The sequence below is a fragment of the Ictalurus furcatus genome, chromosome 25, assembly GCF_023375685.1.
Source record: "Ictalurus furcatus strain D&B chromosome 25, Billie_1.0, whole genome shotgun sequence".
NCBI lineage: Eukaryota > Metazoa > Chordata > Actinopteri > Siluriformes > Ictaluridae > Ictalurus > Ictalurus furcatus.
In genome coordinates this window covers 13,253,888-13,275,077 of record NC_071279.1, presented here as the reverse complement: position 1 = coordinate 13,275,077, position 21,190 = coordinate 13,253,888, and the positions used below count along the sequence as shown (strand labels likewise).

The 21,190-nt window shown below is 39.9% G+C and overlaps 1 protein-coding gene across 1 annotated transcript in view; it reads right to left on the bottom strand.

Moving 5' to 3' along the window:
- Nucleotides 1–18,449, bottom strand: part of elp3 (elongator acetyltransferase complex subunit 3) — a 26,508-nt gene extending 8,059 nt beyond the window's left edge. Inside the window, exons 1-9 of the mRNA XM_053614342.1 lie at nucleotides 18,067–18,449; nucleotides 17,731–17,830; nucleotides 16,171–16,309; nucleotides 14,945–15,015; nucleotides 13,176–13,239; nucleotides 13,015–13,083; nucleotides 11,184–11,338; nucleotides 2,072–2,233; nucleotides 1,793–1,919 (exon numbers count right to left, since the gene is read on the bottom strand). Coding sequence (XP_053470317.1) covers nucleotides 1,793–1,919; nucleotides 2,072–2,233; nucleotides 11,184–11,338; nucleotides 13,015–13,083; nucleotides 13,176–13,239; nucleotides 14,945–15,015; nucleotides 16,171–16,309; nucleotides 17,731–17,830; nucleotides 18,067–18,088 — 909 coding nt within the window. The 5' untranslated portion in view covers nucleotides 18,089–18,449. The remainder of the gene's footprint in view (nucleotides 1–1,792; nucleotides 1,920–2,071; nucleotides 2,234–11,183; nucleotides 11,339–13,014; nucleotides 13,084–13,175; nucleotides 13,240–14,944; nucleotides 15,016–16,170; nucleotides 16,310–17,730; nucleotides 17,831–18,066) is intronic.
- Nucleotides 18,450–21,190: the final 2,741 nt, after the last annotated feature.

Genomic DNA, 21,190 nt, shown 5'->3' with positions numbered 1-21,190 from the left:
CCGACTAGTGCCATAAAAGAGTCCCCCACCAGCCCCTCCACGGCACAGCGCATCACTCGCCACTTCATTTCCATTCCTCCGTCATGCCTGCTGCGTGCCAATTACCTACTGCGCACCAAGGGGGTGGAATTTTCCAAAAGTAGCGTGGCGGCTCAGCAATGATCACTTTGGAGTTTGTTTCTTCTCAGACGTATTTTACTTTTCTAAACATTTCTTTGTTTGCTTTTAGATGCGTCTGGGACTGAAGCCGATTTCCCATTTCTGGTCACTGGGCCAAAAAAAAAAAAAAAGCCATTTATCATATTGGTGATAAATCATTCCCTTTTCCCTTTATTGACTTTTCATGCTGTAATGATTTTCGATATTCAAATTGAATTCTATTTTTCCAGTTGGACTGCTTTTTAATAAAAACATTTGTACAAAAGAAATTTCTACAAAGTGTTCCAGTGGGCTACAGTAGCTGTTACTCAGATTTGAGATCTTTTCCCCTTTTCCATTTCCTTCTAAAGAGCTTTACATTATTCTTTAAAAGTGAACGTGAGCCTGAAATGATCAACTACGAAGCGGCGTGTACGTAACTGTATGTACTATTTAGCCCTGAACGCTTGGCCTATTATTTTTCCAAGCTGCTGAACAGGAGACACAACGATGCCACGCTGCAGTGGCGCTGGAGGGTGAGCGAACGATTGCATCAGTCAGTACGTTTACATGGACAGCAATAATCCGATATTAACCCGATTAAGACGATACTCTGATTAAGAAACCACCATGTAAACAGTGATTTTTGATGACCTTAGTCGGGCTAAAGTCATACTCGAAGTAAACAAATCGAATTAAGATTCCTGTTTTAGTCGCATTATCGAAGTGCTTTCCATATATGTTGCATTTGTACGTAATCTTTTCCTGTTCTCTTATAATCTATACCCTTTATATAATGTAATGTAATATAATAATGAGATGAACTCATGGCTCATAGTTATGATGAAAATGTTAAATAGGGTAGCTGCTATACGTTAGTCTAGCTTTACTAACGCTACTCATAACATTTTCAGAAAGTGCACCATCAAGAAACTACCAACAATTTTGTAGAGTGACTCGTTATTCTTGTTCATCACTTTTTACCAGGTTACAAGTGCAAATATTATTGCTTGATAAAGAAGGAGAAACCTTTATTGATCACATATACATTACAGCACAGTGAAATGCTTTTAGGAGGTTGGGGTCAGAGTGCAGGGTCAGCCATGATACAGCGTCCCTAGAGCAGAGAGGGTTAAGGGCCTTGCTCAAGGGCCTTGCTCAAGGGCCCAACAGTGGCAGCTTGGCAGTGCTGGGGCCTAAACCCCCGACCTTCTGATCAGTAACCCAGAGCTTTAAGCCTCAACAGGAAAAGTGCTCATGTATAAGAAATAGCTCAAGTGCTCGATCCTGACAATGTCACAGCCATCCTGACCAGGAGTCAAGCGCGGCCAAATTCACTGTGCTCTCTGCGCGGGAAGGGCATACTCTGTCTCCAGCGTCAATCAGAGCAACACTGGCCAATCGTGTGCCTCTGTGAGATCATGTATGTGGAAGAGGGCAGACAGCACGTTCCTCTAATCACATAGTGTGATGTCGTGTGATGGGCGGGAATTTGCAACGCTAGATTTTACGTGACGTTCATTAGAACAAAGGGTTTGTTACGCCATGTGCGTTTGCTTTGTGGTTTTTTTTTGTCATCTGTGTACGTTTTTTAAATAGATAATCCCTTTTTAATAGCAGAGATGAGGCTGTGGTCTGTAGTGTATTTACTTACTATAAACTGCTCCACGTCTCGCTCTATGCCCACGTTGGGCAGGTCAGGCATCATGTGGGACACCACCTTAAAGCCTGCATCTTTAGCCAGGTGAAAAGACTCGCACACAGCTCGCACCGTGTGCCCCCTGTTAAGTACAGATGATTGCATTAAACGACTAAATGACTTTTATTGGATGGCTGTAGATAGAATCTCTAACAAATGAGACGGAAATTAATCTACCTCCTCAGTGAAAGTTCACTTCGGTAACTCTGTAAAGGAAATAAAAACACGTTTGACCTGTTGGTGTCACGAGCCACGTCTTCGTAAACGCTCTGCACGCCGATCTCCAGCCTGGTGCAGCCGTACGCCAGCATGTCACTCAGGTGCCTCTTCAGGCAGTAGTCTGGCCGCGTCTCGATGGTGATCCCCACGCACTTAGTGTTACTGCGCTCCGAGTACCTTGACGAAAAGATACAGTACATTCAGCACCTCTGATTGTGGCTATGCGTACTTCTATTGGATTCTGAATGATGAAATGGGGATCGAAAAAGTTCGGCTTTGTTCCACAATTTACCTTAAAGCAAAAAAAAGAGACACAGTACAACCGTACTGATATAATCAAGGCAACTGACTACAACATGTTCTCTCAAGCTTTTTAGCATTTTTTGTGTAATGAAAATACTGGCAGGAAATCTCATGGTTGGTTTGACTGATTTTCAAATCATTACATTTTAAATCGCAAACCTTTTCGGTTCTATTACACACAGGTTTATTCAATTACTTTAGAATTCACTTAAAGTTTCAATTAGCTGAAAAAATATCTGATTTCTGGTTAGTTGTACTTCAGAAATCTGTGTCTAAACTTCAGACATATGCCGTGGGGGGGGGGGGGGGGGGGGGGGGACGACAGGCACACACACACAAAAAATCGACTGCACGGCTAAAACAAGCCGGAAGGTTCCCTCGTCTCTGAAAACTGCAGACAGCAGGACAGTCAATGACCTCAAACTGTATAATGAAAAAGTGTGGAGGTGGAACGAATCTTAGATTTTAGGGACAGATTGTTATTCCATATGTCGATCATTAGTCGTGACTTTCTCCTGCCATGATTCGGGCCTCATCTTTGAGAATCATTATTTAGATCCAAGATATGGATGTTAATGGTTCAAAATAAGATCTGAAAAAAGAGTCATCTGTCATCATTCTGTTGCACCCCTTCTCTGTTAAATAGAATTTCTGTCTGTCTATCTCTCTCACACACACACACACACACACACGGCAGAGATAAGGTCTGCAGCTGAAATCGAACTGTCGCCTCGCTCGACTTTGCCTGATTAGCAGCCAGAACAATTACTGCAATCGCGTCATCTTAACAAACCCGCTGATAAAATGTGGTGGGCCAGAAATCCTGAAGACATACTGCCTCCTACAACCGACACCCCCCCCACCCCACCCCCCCATCTCACACACACACACACTTACTTATGGGCAACTAGAAAATAAATACACAGACAAATGTCTGTAATAAACTAACCTCGGGCCAACAGTGCCAAGCTGCATGCATCTAGCAATTATTTCTCATCACTATGAATCTGATGCCACAGCTGCGTCTGAGTCACGACTTCCACTCAAAAAGACGTGTTACGCACATTAATGAAGTAAAAGGGCCACAGAAAACATTTAATAAAAAACAAAACAAAACAAACCCGTTCCAAGCTCTGCCAAAAAAAAAAAGCATGGAGATAAAGCTATTTAATTGTACACTAAGCACCATGCAGCACTCCGGGTTTTTTCTGTGCTCGGACTAGTTTCACACAATCAATCGCAAGTCTTCATCTATCGCTATTTTGGTAACACGTACACCGTGGCTACTTTGCACAGATAAAAGAGGAATTAACCTAGTGGCCGATCGATACTGGCTTTTCAAGGGTACGGAAGAAAGATCGAAGGCGGATAATGCCGTGGATTAAATTCTGGACAAATTAACTTAATGGGAATTCGAAACAAACAAAAACAAAACGGACAATAAAACAAAACGATCCGATATACATAATGTACGTGGTCAGCTTTCCCAAATGAGACCAACAGCTACAGCCAGAGCAAGGAAAAGACAGGAGGCCCCACTACTTTAGAATGCCTGATCCAACACAGGTAGCGTCCTGGTCTCTCTAAACCATCTGCCCTGAGTTTTACACTCGTGTCTGAATTCAGGAAAACGTCACCAAGTTGAGAGAGGTGAGTTTACGCTGAAGCACAGCAATGCAGATAAGCAGCAAGTCCACACTTTCTAAAGGAACTTACATTTATATGTAAAATGGCTTCCTATAACCAAATTCCTCTGCAGCGTCTCGGTCCTTTTGAGCGATACAGGATATAAACTGCTGGAGTTCAAGTCTAGCAGCAGCAACATCAACAGTACAACAGTCCTGTGTGGAATGTAGTGCAGTGCCATATCATATCCTCCATGCTATACCGGTTATATACAATTCCTCCCCAGGAGAAGAATTTGTCATCACCGAAACATGCGCATCTCACACGTGGAACGAGAACAAGGACGAAGAAGAAGAAATAATCCCCGTAATATGGAAGTGGTCTGGATACAATCTTTCCATTTGTTTTTCCTGGGGTTAGATTATGAAATCAGTATTGGTGTTTGCTTTTCACTGGGATTTTAATTTGTGAATAAAATTCATATTCTATTTTTAGCCTTGATTACAGAGGTAGATGTTGACCTGCTATGGCATTGCCTCCTGTCACACCTCCTCCGGTACCCATAGGATTACCCCACTCGTCCTTCAGCCGTGCCAACATGCCTAGCACAACCTAAACCATACAGGCATCCCCAGTGAGTAAGGCTGGCACCATTAATGCATGCTCAGTGACACTGGTTCCATATGGTTTCCTCCTGTTACACCTAATACCACTCAGGCATGTTTGCCTAACACAACCAGAGCCATACAGACCTTCCCAGTGAGTAAGGCTATGACCAGCCCCACTGGCACCATTAATGCATGCTTAGTGCCACTTAAATGGTAAAGTTTGGTATTTGATGATGGTCAGGATTAAGTTTGAGTTTTTTAGTATCAATGTTTGTGCTTGCACGGCTCTGAAGACTGTACGCTGATGTGGCCAAAAAGATAGTGTTGAATGTTAATATTTAAAATATTTAATATCATGATATACAGTCATGTGAAAAAAAATACATATACCCATCCCCCGATATTTGGAAATAACTGAAATAACTTCTTGTAGGCGTTTTGCATAATTGTCCACCAGTCTCTCACATTGGTTTGCTGGAATTTTGGACCACACTTCCATGCAATATTCTTTCAGTTGCGTGTCTGTTGCCAACACCACAACAGACATGCTATGTTCCACTCGAACATCTTCTCTTGATAACATCTGCCCCCAGACCTGCAGGTCAGCTTGCACATCACCCAAGACATTTTCGGCAACTGAAGAAAATGGCATAAATCAAACGATCCGACTGACCGAACCAATTACCAAACACTTATCTCCTCTCTCCCCCCACAGTATCTCTACCGCTAAAGCCGCATACTACCAATAGAAGATTGTCAGCTCTCCCTACACCCGTACTCTCTTCACAACCTTTTCCTCTTTTCTCTGTCCCCTTCCCCTACCACTCTCACTGCAGATGACGTCGCCACTTTCTTTTCTAACAAGGTTACATCAATCAGGAACCGGTTCTCATCCCCAGAGACAGGTTCCTCCTCCACGTACCTCTCAACTGTAACTTCTCGTCTCTCTCTCTCTCTGAGACTGATGTCTCAAAACTCCTCTTCTATAGCCGTCTTACAACCTGTCCTCTAGACCCTTTCCCTTCTCACCTGATTAAAAACCCTGTTTTTAATCAACTCTCACTTTTCTCATACAGAACAACCTTCTAGACACCAAGCAGAGACTGCTCTGCTTTCTGTCATTGAAGCCTTACGATTAGCAAGATCAACCTCAAAATCATCTGTCCTCATCCCACTCGACCTCTCTGCTGCTTTCGACACTGTGAACCATCAGAGCGTCCTGTCAACTTTCTCCGGACTAGGCATCACCGGAACGGCTCCATGCTGAGTGGAAACCTATCTCTCAGGCAGATCCTTCAAGGTATAGTGGAGGGGACGGGTATCTGAAACTCAGCAAACCACAACTGGGGTTCCCCAGGGGCCAGTTCTGGCTCCACTGTTCTTTTCTACTTGTACTACATCTCTGGGGCCTGTCAGTCTCATGGCTTCTCATATCACTGCTATGCTGATGACACCCAGCTCCATTTGTACTTCCAGCCTGAAGATCCATCCGTCTCAGCACGCATCTCCACCTGTCTGACATCTCAAACTGGATGAGGGAACCCCACCTTAAGAACAACTTGGCAAAAACTGAGCTTCTCGTCTTCCCAACCTGCCCCCCAATCAACCACAACCTCACCGTACAGCTCGGCTCAACCACACTCAAACCAACCAGGACATCCAGAAACCTTGGGGTAACTTTTGATGACTGCCTGACCTTTACAGACCACACTTCAACTGCATGGTCCTGTAGGTTCATTCTGTACAACATCAAGAACATCAGACCCTATCTCACTGAACAGGCTACACAGCTACTAGTCCAGGCTCTTCTTATCTCAAAACTGGACTACTGCAATGCACTACCCAGCCAGCTCCATCAAACCCCTTCAGATGATCCAGAATGCAGCAGCACGCCTCGTCTTCAACCAGCCCAAAAGAACAAATGTCATACCCCTCTTCATCTCCCTCCACTGGCTTCCTGTAGCCACCCACATCAAATTCAACGCCTTGATGCTAACATACAAGATCTTGTCTGGAACAGCACCCCACTAGCTCGACACTCTCCTTGAGGTTTATGTTCCCTCATGCAACCTGCAATCAGTTAGGTAATGAGCTCCCTTTCCAGAACCTTGAAACTGATTGTCCCTCAGTGGTAGAATGAACTTCCAACCTCAATCTGGACATTCAAATCTGTCACTAGCTTCAAAAAACAGCTAAAGACCCATCTCTTCTCTTAATTAACCCCTAACTTGCTTAGGACCATTATCTTGTTGACAAGTCCACTTTTGGTACAACTATCTTCACGCACTCTTTGATATGATGAAGAATTTATAGTTGAATCAATGAATACACATCCAGTCCTTGAGGCAGCGAAGCAACCCCAAACTATAACATTTCCACCACCGTGCTTCACAGTTGGTATGAGGCGCTTCTCCTGAAAAGCTGTCTTTGGTCACCGCCAAACAAGTCTGCTTTTACTGTGGCCAAACAACTCTGTCCAGAGCACATTATTCCAAAAAGCCTGGTCTTGGCATATATGCTCTAATGTTCTTTTTACACAGCAAAGGCTTCTTCCTGGCATGCCTCTTTCTCTTTCTGATTGCAGAAGCATGCACTTTGACACCAACAGCTGCAAGACTTACTAGGAGATCCTGTGATGAAATTTTGGGGTTCTTGGAGACTTCTTTTTGCATCAGACGGTCTGCTCTTGGGCTGAATTTGCAGGGACGGCCAGTCCTGGACAAATTAGCAGCTGTTTGAAATCTGCACCATTTGTATATGATTTTCCTTACAGTGGAATGATGTACTTCAAATAATTTGGAGATCTTTTTAAATCCCTTGCCAGACTTATAGGCATCCCCAACCTTTTTTCTGAAGGCCTTACACAACTCTTTAGATCTTGGCATGATGACACCACACACCTCAGTAGCAAAGGGGTATAAATCTCACATCCAGACACTAGATGTGAGAGGGGTATAAATAAGACAGGTTCCACCTGCACTTCCTAAGCAGGTTCTAATCACTGGAACCCAATCTTCAACACCTGATTCTAATTTGAAGGTGTGATAAATGTAAGGGTGTACTTATTTTTTCCATGTGACTGACTTTTTTTTGTTTAAATAAACTGTGAAAATGACAAAAAAAATGTCAATTTTATGTGTTCTTTCATAGAGTCTATCAACTTTGTTAATTGGCACGGTTTCAAAGAGGATCAAAATGTTTGCTTGTCCAAATATGTATATTAAAAAAAGTGTACTCATGTTTTCACATGACTGTAGTTTTAAGTCTACATCACCTATCCCTAGTGGAATGTCACCCAACAGTTCTTTTCCACTGGACGATGCTTGGCAAATTAACCGCAATCCTGCATGTTGTTGCTATTTACACTATCGTACACCCAAATGCTGAGGTTTTCCTTCTTGCCCTGGGACCATAGGAGCAAAGCCAGAATGGTCCTGAATAATGTCTCTGTCTGTAGTCACTTCTCTACTGGCACAAACATGTTCAATCCGGGAAAGTCTTTACTCTTTTAAAAAGCGCCTTCAGTCTGTTTGTTTTTTTTCCCCAACTTTAGCTTGATTCCTTCTCAAGATCCTAGTAAAATCCACCATCTTGAAGTCAGCAATCCCAAATGGCTTCCTATTCCCTTTGTTTGTGTCCTACATAGGGTACATGATATTTATCTCAACATCTGAGATTCAGCCACAGCAACATGCTCCTTGTGTTTCTTTTAAATGTTGTCTGATCAAGTTTGTCTTTTCAGGATAGAATAAAGTATTAAAAAAGTATCTTTATTATTGTCTGTTATCTAAAATTTTAATTTAGAATATATTTTCTTTACTTACTACTATGACTGTATGATTTTTTTTGTTGTCTTTTTTTTTGTAACTTTACTCTTGAAACTTTTCTTGTGTCCTTGAGTACCATGAAAGGCGCCTATAAATAATACATACATATTTTTTAAATCTTTTTTTATAAAGCCATTAAAGCAAACTCACTGCCTCATTCTCTGGGGTTTGGCCAGGAGATAGTCCTAGATCTGCATTTGGTGGACAGCTTAGATACTTACAATAGATACATACACTATAGTTGCAAACACTGATAAAAAGCAAATCCTAGCAGGCAGAGATTAAAAAAAAAAAAAGAAAGTGTATGTTTGTGGATGACACAGGGTTTTTTCCCCTCCAGGAAACAAAGAAAATGGCTAGGCAGAAGTTCGAGGATCCCAATAACCAGCTCCTCTGTGGCCAAACTAGGGTAAAGCAACCACAATCTCACCTTGCTGTTCTGGGGCTCATGACTTCACAGGGCGAAGTTCACCTAGATAAAGTAGGCATGAAGCAAAAGTAACCACTACTAGATGCAGATATAAGCCTCATTTTCATGTCCCATGTCCTTTCCCCTTTAGTAAATTGCCATTTCTGCCAGGCGAATTTAATCATGTTCAGTCAGACTGCTGTTTTAGCTAGGAACGAGGAGTTTTCAGGCATCTCCCATGATAGCGAGAGGTCAAAAATCATAAATGCTACCACTAAACTGTGCATGCGGGCAGCTCTGCTCTTATTATCTAATAATACTTTATGTAAAACCCCATTTGATACACCACCAAAATCCGAGCTCTATTGATACTGATCCAATACTGACAGTATCACAGTGGAACATCTGCAGGCTCTTGTTGGGAAATTAAATAGCAGAGCTGTGAGGCCTCCACACTTCATTGCAGTGTGTACAATGTTTTCATGCATGATCTATCTGAAAATACGTCAATTCTGGTAACGATCCAGCATTTCAGACCAGCAGATTAGCATGAGCTCTAACACCAATATCAGATTGGTGCATCACTATATAATATATATATATATATATATATATATATATATATATATATATATATATATATATATATATATATATATATATATATATATATATATATATATGTGTGTGTGTGTGTGTGTGTGTGTGTATATATATTATATATATATATATATATATATATATATATATATATATATATATATATATATATATAATAATATATACACACATATATATACACACACACACACACACACACACACATATATATATATATATATATATATATATATATATATATATATATATATATATATATGTGTGTGTGTGTGTGTGTGTGTGTGTATATATATGTGTGTATATATATATATATATATATATATATATATATATATATATATATATATATATATACACACACACACATATACATACATATATATACACATATACACACACATACATTTTTTTTAAATAAAAGCCACAATTTTTTTTATTATCTGTTTGAGAAATCGCATGAAATTGAAGCATATCTGTACATCCTGCTCACACACCATCACATGCTTCATTTTCTCCCAGATGTTTTGATGCCATAATCCAGTTGTTGTTTTTTTTAGTTACTAATGCCTGATATTAACTATATCAATCAGTACTGCCATCTTGGTGTTGTTATAACCAAAGCAAAACACAATAACCGGAACTAAAAGAGCTACAACTGAAAAACCTTCGGAAATCTTTTTCTTTTTACACTGAGAATTTGCTGGACCGAAAATAAATAAATGGTGGAACGGTCTACCTACAAGACATTTTTCTGGACACTTTGGAGCAATTACTCTTTCAGTGTTAGCATAGTTAATTTGTTTTGGCTTTGTAAGACTTCATTATTCTACGTTTTATTGACTTGGTGGAAAAATGATGGACTCTTTAGAATCTATAACTTGACACTTCATGATGCTTATTGTGTGTCCGTTATATCAGCTCTTGCAGATGTCAAATGAGTGTAAAATACGACGGTAGCAAAGCCAAAGCAGCTGCATCCATGTTATAAGACTGTCCACAAAAATCTCTCTCAAAAATTTTTTTTTAATCACTAAGCCATCGTAGCGTGTCTAAAATGTCCTGGTGATTCGGTTCCTACTGATTTGTTTATTACGACTTGGAAACAGACAACAAGTGAGCACTACATGAGCTGAGTCAGTTATTAGGACTTGGACAAAACCTGTGATTTTCTCCATTTTCTCGGAGCCAGCACAGCTGTTCTTGTTAGCACAACCTCTCAAAAACCCTATGAATTAGCCTCCTCTTGGCCTTTGACCAACATCTGCCCGCCTCATGACAAGGCGCATTTCCGATAATACCGAACGAAGAGTGTCGTGCTAGTAGATTACAAGATTTTGTGCGTTCCTATGATGGTATATTTCACTGTTCAACTCCACTGAGTCTTCTAAATAAATCTGTAAGACATGCCGAGGACAAATCCAGATTTAAAACGCTACAGAGCACTACAAACAAACACAAAAGTAGAAGAATGCATTCGTTTCAGTACCGCTAACATGTGCATAAACCTTTGCTGTATTCTGATATTTGGTGTCTCATTATTGACTCGTGAAAGAGCTAAGGATTATCCAAACACACCTCCAAAATACCCCTCGGTATTCACTAAGCCAACTCTGCTCCATTATTCTCAGCACATAATGCCCTCTGGTGGCATTAAACTCCTTACAGTCTGAGTCAGGAGTGGTACTGAGAGTGGCCCAATTCTGTCACTCACACATACACAAGCACACTTGTACCTGACGGCCTCGGCTACGTTGTTGGACGTGTGTCCTGACAGTGCATCGTGCAGGTTGCGGATGAAGTAATCTCTGTAGTCCTCAGGCAGAGCCATGAATGTGCCGCCCATCACAATAAACTCCACCTTATCCACACTGTGGCCCAGCTGCTTCAGCTACACACAGTTACACAAAAAAAATTAAAATTTAATTTTTTAATTAATTAATTAAAAAAATTAAATTAATTATTAATTCATTCATGTAACGGCCATAATTTGTATTTCTCTGTTACATGAATGACAGCACATAAAAAAGCACAAATCAGCACAATTGTGGAAATACAGATTTAAAAAAAAAAAAAAAAAGGAAATGCTTCATCCCTCCTGCAAATACCACTGTTCACTTTAATAGGAACACCAGCACCCTTGCACTTTTATGCAATTATCCAATCAATGCATTAACTCATGCAGATATAGGTCACGAGTTTCAGTTAATCTTCAGCTGATGAATAAAATGTGGTGATATTGACTTTGGTGGTGCCGGGCAGGCGGAGTTTGAGTATTTCAGAACCTGCAGTAGTAGTGGCAGTGGTAACTCAGTGGTTAAGGTGTTGGTCTAGTGCTCAGAAGGTCACGAGTTCAAATCCCAGCACTGCCAAGCTGCCATTGTTGGGCCCTTGAGCAAGGCCCTTAATTGCTCAGATGTATGAATGGGATAAATGTAAGTCGCTCTGGATAAAGGCAAATACCATAAATGTAATGCTGAATTTCCCACATAACAGACTGTAGAGATTACACAGAATGGTGCAACAAAACTAAGTGGCAGTTCTGCAATTGGAAAAACCTTGCATAGACAGGAATAACTTAAATAAGCACTCAGAAGTGTTAACAGAAAAGATTCTCAGAATGCACAACTCATGGAACCTTGAGGCAGATGAGCTACAAGAGCAGAAGACCATGTTGAGTTCCAGTCCTGTCAGCCAAAATTGAAGCTACAATGGGCACAGGTACACTGAAACTGGAGAGCTGAAGACCAGGTGATGTTTCAATCTTCAGCTCTCCAGGTCACTCTCCAGTGACCTGTATCTGCAAGATTTTATGCATTTGTGCTGCTGCCATATGATTGGCTGACTGTATGAATAAGTAATTGTACCTCTTAAAGTGCCTGATAAGTGTATATGTTGTGTTTAAAATGAAGAGTGGGAAAAAAAATCAGAAAGGAAATAAATATTTGCTGAAAATACACTGATGGACAAAAGGTCCATCGCTTCATAGCTTCTGAATACGGATGCACTGAGGCTGAAACCGAATATAATGAAACACTTGGCTGAATATCGAACGCTGTTTTACGCACCGTTTTCCGTTTATTTTGCCTATTTTGTCTTGCTTTTCAAAGAAAAAAGCATTTACAAAACCACAATTTAAAAATATTTATTTAACATTCCAGCAGACATTATACCAACAAAGCACAATATAACTTAAAATAAATAAATGAGTAAACTAAAAATATATTTAGCCCCCCTTCTTGAACTGCCTATATTAGGCCTATAGCTGACTCTGTACGCCTACAACAACAAAGTGCTTTAAAAAGTCCAAAAAAGTGGTTGAACCACTTTTTTTGTCCATTTTCGGCCGAATAATTTCGGTTGCTGAACATTTGCTGCATCCCTGCTTCTGAATGACTTACTTGTGATAATGACGTTAATAAACCCCAAAACAAAACAAAAAAAGTGTTGTTGCTAAAAAACTAATTTTTTCACTTTGTCCATAGGGTATAGAAAGTTTTGCACTGGCCTGTACTCAAACATACATAAGTAACAATAGCAAGGCGGTGTAGATGGAAGGTCCCTCACCTGTTCCACCCTGTGTCTTGTCTGTAAGTAGGGATCATAGCGTGCTCGGATGGCCCTCATAGACGTTGGCTAGGAAAGAGACAATGACACAAAACATCACAAAGAATCACACTGTATTCGAAAGCATGATCATGGAGGACAGTATGAGACCACGTCATTACCTCATAGCCTGTGTAAGACTGTGTCGAATATTCAAAATCAGAGTCAGGTCCACCTGGACAGTATCTGTTAAAATGAGCAGGAAAAAGCACTAAAATCAGTCAAAGTGAGACAAATGATGAAGTACACAAAGCCAATGAACAAATCTTAAAGCCGTGCTTTCCAATAACGACTAGAACTATTCAAATGAGGCTGTTTAACATTAAAAGAGCTGCAGGAATATCTAAGCACTGGTCATTCCCTGCATGCGACAACAATCTCATGTTCATACCTGGCCTGTAGGGTAGGGTGGCTAGTAGGAAGCCCTTTGCAGGCCTAACTAAATCACCCCAAACCATGTGGAAAAACGTGTCTGATGAGACCGATATGTACTTTTTTTTTAATCAACTCATGTTTTTGTTTTTATTCTATTACAATTTTAAGCAAGTCTACAGGGAGTCTGGCCTGATCATGGAGGACATCAATAAAGTAGCTCCTTTATTGCCAGTTAGTTAGCCAGCTATTTTAAATAACATTAGCTATGCTAATGACACAAATGACACCTGTTAAACTCACCTCAACACGTCTTTTACAATCATTGAACCCACCATGGGTGATCAAAAAGTCGCTGTTGCAAACAGCAAAACAATTTTTGACCCCTATTAAGCAGGGGTACACTTTAGTGTAGTCTGGGGTGACGTGGGTTTTGTATTTTTTTTGGACACTACAGTGTTACTGAACTACAGTGGTACACTGAACTGAAGAGAGAGAGAGAGAGAGAGAGAGAGAGAGAGAGAGAGAGAGGTCGACTGTAAGACCCGCCCGCAGAGAAAACTGATTGGTCTCTCTTTCTGCTAACTAGTCCTATAAGGATACGCTCCCAGTCAGTCATTCTCGCTAGGTCTTCTCACTCGTTCTCTCGGTGTCTGCAGAGCCCGTCTACTATTAGAAATATTCTGGTCTCTTGCTCACTCTGTCTCAAAAAAAAATGATTTCCGGTATATTGTGTAAAATTTGCGGGTGTCAGGGAGCCGCTATCAATATGCGGGAGACTCTCGGAACTTCTCGTGTCTGGTTGAAAGGGATACGACATCACATAACACTTGTAAATAACAACAAATACATTTCACCGTCTGCTGGAAATAAAAAATAGTTTTTAAAAATCCCGATAGTTAAGTGAATCGATTTTTCCCCCACCCCAAGGAATCACTCCAAGGGACCCAAGGACCCCAAGGGATCGCTCCAAATACCAGTGTGTTTTGGCACAAAACCTGCAGGCCTCTGTTAGTAGCTGAAGATAAGAAGAAAATATTTCGGCTTCCAGCACGATAACGACTCAAAGCACAAATCCAAATCAACAAAGGAACAGCTTCGGAAAAAGATGATCAATGCTTTGGAATGATCCGGTCAGAGCTTAGGTCTAAATCCAATCATAAAATCCTGCAGAATGACTTGAGCAGGGCTGCGTACAGGAGATCCCCTCACAATCAGAGAGATCTGGAGCATTCTTGGCAAGGAAAGTGGAGTGGAATAAAACTCGCCAAATCAAGAATCAAAGTTGTTAGACTCTAGCGCTGTATTACTAGCAAAAAGTGATTTAACAAAGTATTAGTTAAGGGGTGTGCATACCTATATAACCAGGTTGTTGTAAGTTTTTGTTTTCTTTTTGTTGAATTGTGAATATGCTTTAATCACGTTAAAAGTGGGAAAACATCTGAAATGATTTATCTTGGTTTCATGCCATTTTAACAGGGGTGTGTAAACTTTTTATATCTACTGTACACCTACTTACACACAAATGTTTCCTGTGAAGCTGATGTGAGGACAGCGATGGGGCTTGCACATCACAGCAACGACAGCGATCTAAACGGAGAAGTGAAAATATACAGTGGTTCATTTCAAAATACGACCTTTTAACTTGGATGTTCTTGGACTTACGAAAACCTCAATAAATGCTCAAAAAAAGATTTGAACCTTGTCTGGAGGTGCAAAAAATGCTGCGATGATATGACCAAATGCGACAGATACAGATGATCCGAGTGAATAAATAATAACACAGCAAACATAGTTGCAGCTCGTCCATGATTGGACGGATTCAGAAAATAACAGACACCGATCCACTACCGGTGTTTGAGACCAGTATCAGCCTCTTAACCGACCGGAACATTAATACTTCATGCATCTCTCCTGAATATTCACGAGATTAGTTATGTAAATATATAAGTCACTTTTTTCCCGCTAACATGGATTGGAGAAACAGAGTAAGGAATCTTAGACCAGTGGTTCCCAACTGTTTGTGAGCTCCAGACCCTGAGCATATTTCGAACAATCCACAAGGACCCCCTGTGGATAGGCTGTATATTTAACAGTCATTTCTATAGAAGACACTTTATTTTATTAATAACATTGATAATATTAACATTAGACATTTAAAATATCCAACTGTGATCCTTGGAGAAATGCTGCCACTTTAACCCGCTTCCTCGTCGTGTGTGTGGTGGTAAAATGCCCTTCTATCCTCTTCTAGACAGATTCATTAAAGCTCTGGTTGTTTTTCATTATTATTGCCCTAACAGTGGATATGGGCATTTGCACACAGCTATTTTTATAGCCATCGCATGATTTTATGAACGTTACAACACTTCTGTCTCATTTACGTTGTGTATTCACTAATCTTCCCATTGCTGAACGCCTAAAGGAATCTGGCCTCTGAGTCATAGGACATGGATGATTGCTTAAGAAAAAAAAAAGTAAAATACAAATAGAAACGTTCAGTTACATTTTGTTCATAAGAATTTCTCAGGGTATCAATGATTTGACATTTTGTTACAAAGGATATTTTTCCTAAAGGGATTTTTTTTTCTTTAATACCTTAGAATATACATTTCTCTCTATTCTGTGTAATTAAGCTAATTAGCCACAAAAACATTGGAGTGTCTCCAGAAACATCTGGAGTCTCCGTATACACTTTGATTAAGTCATAAACTGTGTGATAACTCTAGTAAAAGGAAAGCGTACCCCACTGGCTGTGCGAATGGGTTTGGCTTTCAGTTTTGGCACGAGTGCTCGTCGGTACTGGGGTGGCACCGCAGCGATGATGTCTACTAGCCGTGGTTGTGCTGAGAGGCCATATTTCGCCGAGGTCTTTGTCTTCAACCTGAAAATGAGGAACAAATCGTTTGGTTCTGGGTTAACTCGGTTAGAAGGAGAGTGTAGACTTTGTTAGTTACCTACTGATAGAGATGGATTTGGTGTCAGCTTGTGACAAAACTTTATTCCTGCATTAACTACCTTTGCTGAGACAAATGCATTATTGTTTCTATAGCAACAGCTCATGCACAGTGACTTGTATGGAAGAGATGAATAATAAACAGTTAAAAACTAATAATAAAATAAAAATATTTTTATAATGTGCTGTTGTTTAACAAAGTAAAGCATACAATCATTGATGTGGTGAACTTTATGTCAGGAGACATTTATTTAACATTTCCCAACATGGGAGAGTCTTGATGACAGGGGCGTTTACACGTTCTGGTTTTTTACAATATCTGCATTTTTTTTTTGAGAGAGCGTGAGAGAGAGAGAGAAAGATAGAGAGTGAATTACAGTTTATTGCAGCTATAGCATAAGTGAGAACAGGAATCGACTTATTTCTCAGACATTCCACAACATTAAATCCAACCAACCATTAAAATGTGTGACGTGTCACTCATTAATAAATGAAACATTCTAATCGTTGGCAAATCGATGTGGTATAAGCAGAATAACACACTCCAGACCGTGCCGTTATACAAAACGAATGTACTTCTGTTTGGGGTGTAGCAGCGACTCCGCTCCATTATTTGCTTACAACAGCACAGTCTGTTGTGTGTTATTCCTTACATAACGCATGGCTACTTTCTCAAAAACACTTTATCTTAATGTAAACAAATAAGCATAATGTAGATATAGTAACAGTTCTTGTTTGAACCAGTTTTGTTTATCATCATCTTGGTAAAAATCCTCTTTATATGTGAGCAGAAGGTGAGAGTCTTATGAATATTCAACATGGTGTTATTGGCTATACCAATCATTTCCATCCATCCATCCATCCCCCTTATTTTACACAGGGTTACAGGTAGCCTGGAGCCTATTTCAGGGGACTCGGGCACAAGGCGCGTGGGGGGGTTGACCGGGGTGGACCCTGGACTCATCATAGGGCACAATCAATCACACACACTCACACACACACACCCATTCACACACTACGGACAGTTTAGAACTGCCAATCAGCCTACAATGCATGTCTCTGGATTGAGGGAGGAAACCAGAGTGTTCGGAGGAAAACCCCAAAGCACTGGGAGAACATTCAAGCTCCACGTACGCAGGGTGGAGGCAGAATTCGAACCCCCCAACCCCAGAGGTGCTCTGTTTAGTCCTATATAACTAAATGTAATCACTAGGCTCTCATTCTCTCTCTTCTACTTCTTCAGGAGAAATTCTCTGTAGAAATGTTTGCTTCCCTTCTTCTTGGAATAAACTCTGACTTGTGATTTCATTTTAGGACTCTGCATGCCACATTTTTTGGACTTCACTTACTTGTTAAGGTTGACATCTTTCCCCTGCTCATGAGCCTCAACCAACTGTTTGATGACGTCTGCAATCGTCATCATCATCAGTTCAGCCCGGCTCAGGTCACCTGATGAGGTCAGAGACACCGGTAACGTCATTATTGAAACCATGAAACTTAGTGGTATTCTCATCCAGCCAGCCACTGATTCAGTGACAATGAAGGGCTTCCCACTACATCATTTAAAATAATATATTAAAAAAAAAAAACGTCGCGAAGCATGAACTAATCATTTACTTTAACAACAACTGCAAAACTTCCATTATCTAGCCAGCTAGTTTTCTTCGACTTTCAGGATCACTTACTCTTCTTTTTCGGCTTTCCCATCTTGACTACAGCTCACATGTAGGTAAAGCTCGCTGTACTTTGTTTTGTGTTGTTTTGTTTCAAACAAAAATGCTAACTAGCTGCACATGTGTCTACGTAAACAGAGCTAGCATGCAAGCGTCAACATACTTAATGCCGCTAAGCAACGGGAAGTGTCGCAAAATGCTGCACTCACGACAGTTCAACGCTCCCTAGTGGCAGATCCGAAGAAAGTTTTGAATCCTGCTCCAGTCCTTGTTATAAATAATGAGGTAATAATTCTGTGAGGTGTTCCCTGCCTGTTTAGTTTTCACATATATTTTAATGAGCATGTGTTCAAGACACGTACAGACCATTTTTATATTATAAACAGCAGTGCATTCTACAGACTGTATGTCAGGACAATGCCTGCATCCCAGTGAAAAGTGTAATATAGAGCAATTTGGGATAGCTTATTAATTAACAGGTCAACAAACCCATTATTTTACTTAGTTTCCTTCTAAGATGTTAATCAGTTTAATGATAGTTTCCCCCATTATATGATATGAGGAACCAATGTTCTGAAATGACCCAAATTTATTATTATTATTATTATTATTATTATTATTATTATTATTATTTATATGGAACCAGCAATTTTCTTTCTTTTTTCCTTCTTTTGTGCCTTCAGCATACTGACATACCCAAATGGGAATGGTATACGGTAAAATGTGTTTCAGTATATTCATTCATTCATCTTTAGTAATTGATTCATCCTGGCCAGAGTGCCGTGAGATGACAGATGATGCCAGAGAAGCCAGTCCACCACAGGGCACCATTCACCCAACCAGGGTTTAAATAAAATGACACAGTCCCCCTTTTTGATTTAAGCTCATCAAACTTTAGGCGGGTGGCATGGTGGTTCAGTGGGTAGCACTAGTGCCTCACAACTCCAGGGTTCATGCTTTAATCCTCAGCATGGTTTACTGTCTTGCATGTTCTCCCCATGTTCACCTGAGCTTCCTCTAGGTTCTCCAGTTTCCTCCCACTGTCCAAAAAAAATACAGGTAAGCGTACTAGCTAAGCTAAATTGCCCTTAAGTGCGAGTGAGTGAATGTGTGTTCACATTGATCTGGGGTGAATTCTCCTACACTGTGCCCAATGTTACTGGGATAAACTCTGGATCAATGCGACCCTGCTAAGGATGAACCAGATACTGAAGACGTATGATAGAATTAATGATAGAAATGATAGAAAGAATGATATGTCTGTTTTGTTTTTTTCAGCCTAATAATGGCATCCTTCACTTGCGTCAACATTTCAATGGCTGCATATTGAGAGTTCCCATGAACAGCTACCAAATGCAAATTCAATACTTAGAATCAACTCCAATCCTTTTATGCCCTTAATTTGTTAATAAATAACAAGGAATCAGGCCACACATGGCCATGAAATGGCTTATCAGTCAACTGTCCAATTACTTTTGAGCCAGTGAAAATGGAAGGACTCTGTAAAAATGGCTGTAATTCCTAAATGGTTAATGCAATATTTTTGTTAAACCCCTTGAATTAAAGCCATAAGTCTAAACTTCGATCACATCTCAATTACTTCATTCCAGATCCATTGTGGTGGTGTACGGTGGCAAAATGACCAAAATTGTGTCGATGTCCAAATACTTATGGACCCAACTTTATTTATTAGTTGGACCCATATCAGAATTTAATTCCTGACCTCTTCGCCCACAGAAATAAGTTCAATTCAAGGTGGCATTGTTTATGCTTGTTTGAAGTTAATTAAAGTTTGTATGAAACTAATCAATTAGAACTACAACTAGGCCTAACAATTATAATGCCTTACTTAGAGGTTTGTCATCACCAGATACGTCCATGGCTATGTTAGAGACCCCTGAGATAGAACCACAAGTCTACAGTAATGCATGCCAAAAACAGCCGCCCTTCCAGGTTGCCATGGAGCAGATGAGTCATAACATGACTATTTCAGTCAGTGGAAAAAAAAAAAAAAAAAAAACCAGACTTCACATTTCAGATCAATCCAAAAGTCAGTGACTTGACTTACCAGTCTATGTTATCAGTATGGGACAGAAACCATAAAGTAAACAACAACATAGTAGTAGTAGAAGTAGAAGTAGTAAAAGTAGTAGAAGTAGTAACAGTAGTAGTAATAGAAGTAGTAAAAGTAGTAGTAGTAGAAAAAGTAGTAGTAGTAGAAGAAGCAGTAGTAGAAATAGTACAGTAGAAGTTTATTAAAAGTAGTTGTGGTAATAGTAGTAGTGGAATATTATTATCACCCTGTCCAGGGTGTACCCTGCCTTGTGCCAGATGCCTCCTTGGATAGGCTCCAGGTTCCCCGTGACCCTGAAAAGGATAAGCGGTATAGAAGATGGATGGAATAATATTATTATTAGTAGTAGTAGTAGTAGTAATAGTAGTAGTAGTAATAGTGGAATATTATTATTATTATTATTATTATTATTATTATTAGTAGTAGTAGTAGTAGTAGTAGAAGCAGTAGTAGAAATAGTATTAGTAAGAGTAGTAGTGGAATATTATTATTATTATTATTATTATTATTATTATTATTAGTGGTAGTAGTAGTAGTACTAGTAGTAGTGGAATATTATTATCATTAGTAGTACTAGTAGTAGTAGCAGTAGTGGTGGAATATTATTATTATTAGTAGTAGTAGCAGTAGTATTAGTTAAAGTAGTAATAATAGTAGTAGTAGCAGTAGTAGTAGTAGTGGAATATTATTATTATTAGTAGTAGTAGTAGTAGTAGCAGCAGTAGTAGTAGTAGTAGTAAAAGTAGTAATAGTAGCAGCAGCAGTAGTAGTAGTAGTAAAAGTAGTAAAAGTAGTAGTAGTAGAAGTGTATAGGCTACATTAATATGAAACAGTCTGAGGTTATATGTCTATAACGTTCTCGAAATACAGCACACCAGCTTGGCAGCTCATAATTAAAAGTACGCTTATTTTTTTACATTGCTTATATGCCTCGAGAGTATTGAGGACTTTTCCCCAAACACGGCAAAGGCATTCAATGACTCATGAGATGTCAGAATATCACTAAGACTTTCACCCAGTAAACAAAGCAAAAACATCCGCTGTTGAAGTCCAGCTGGAGTT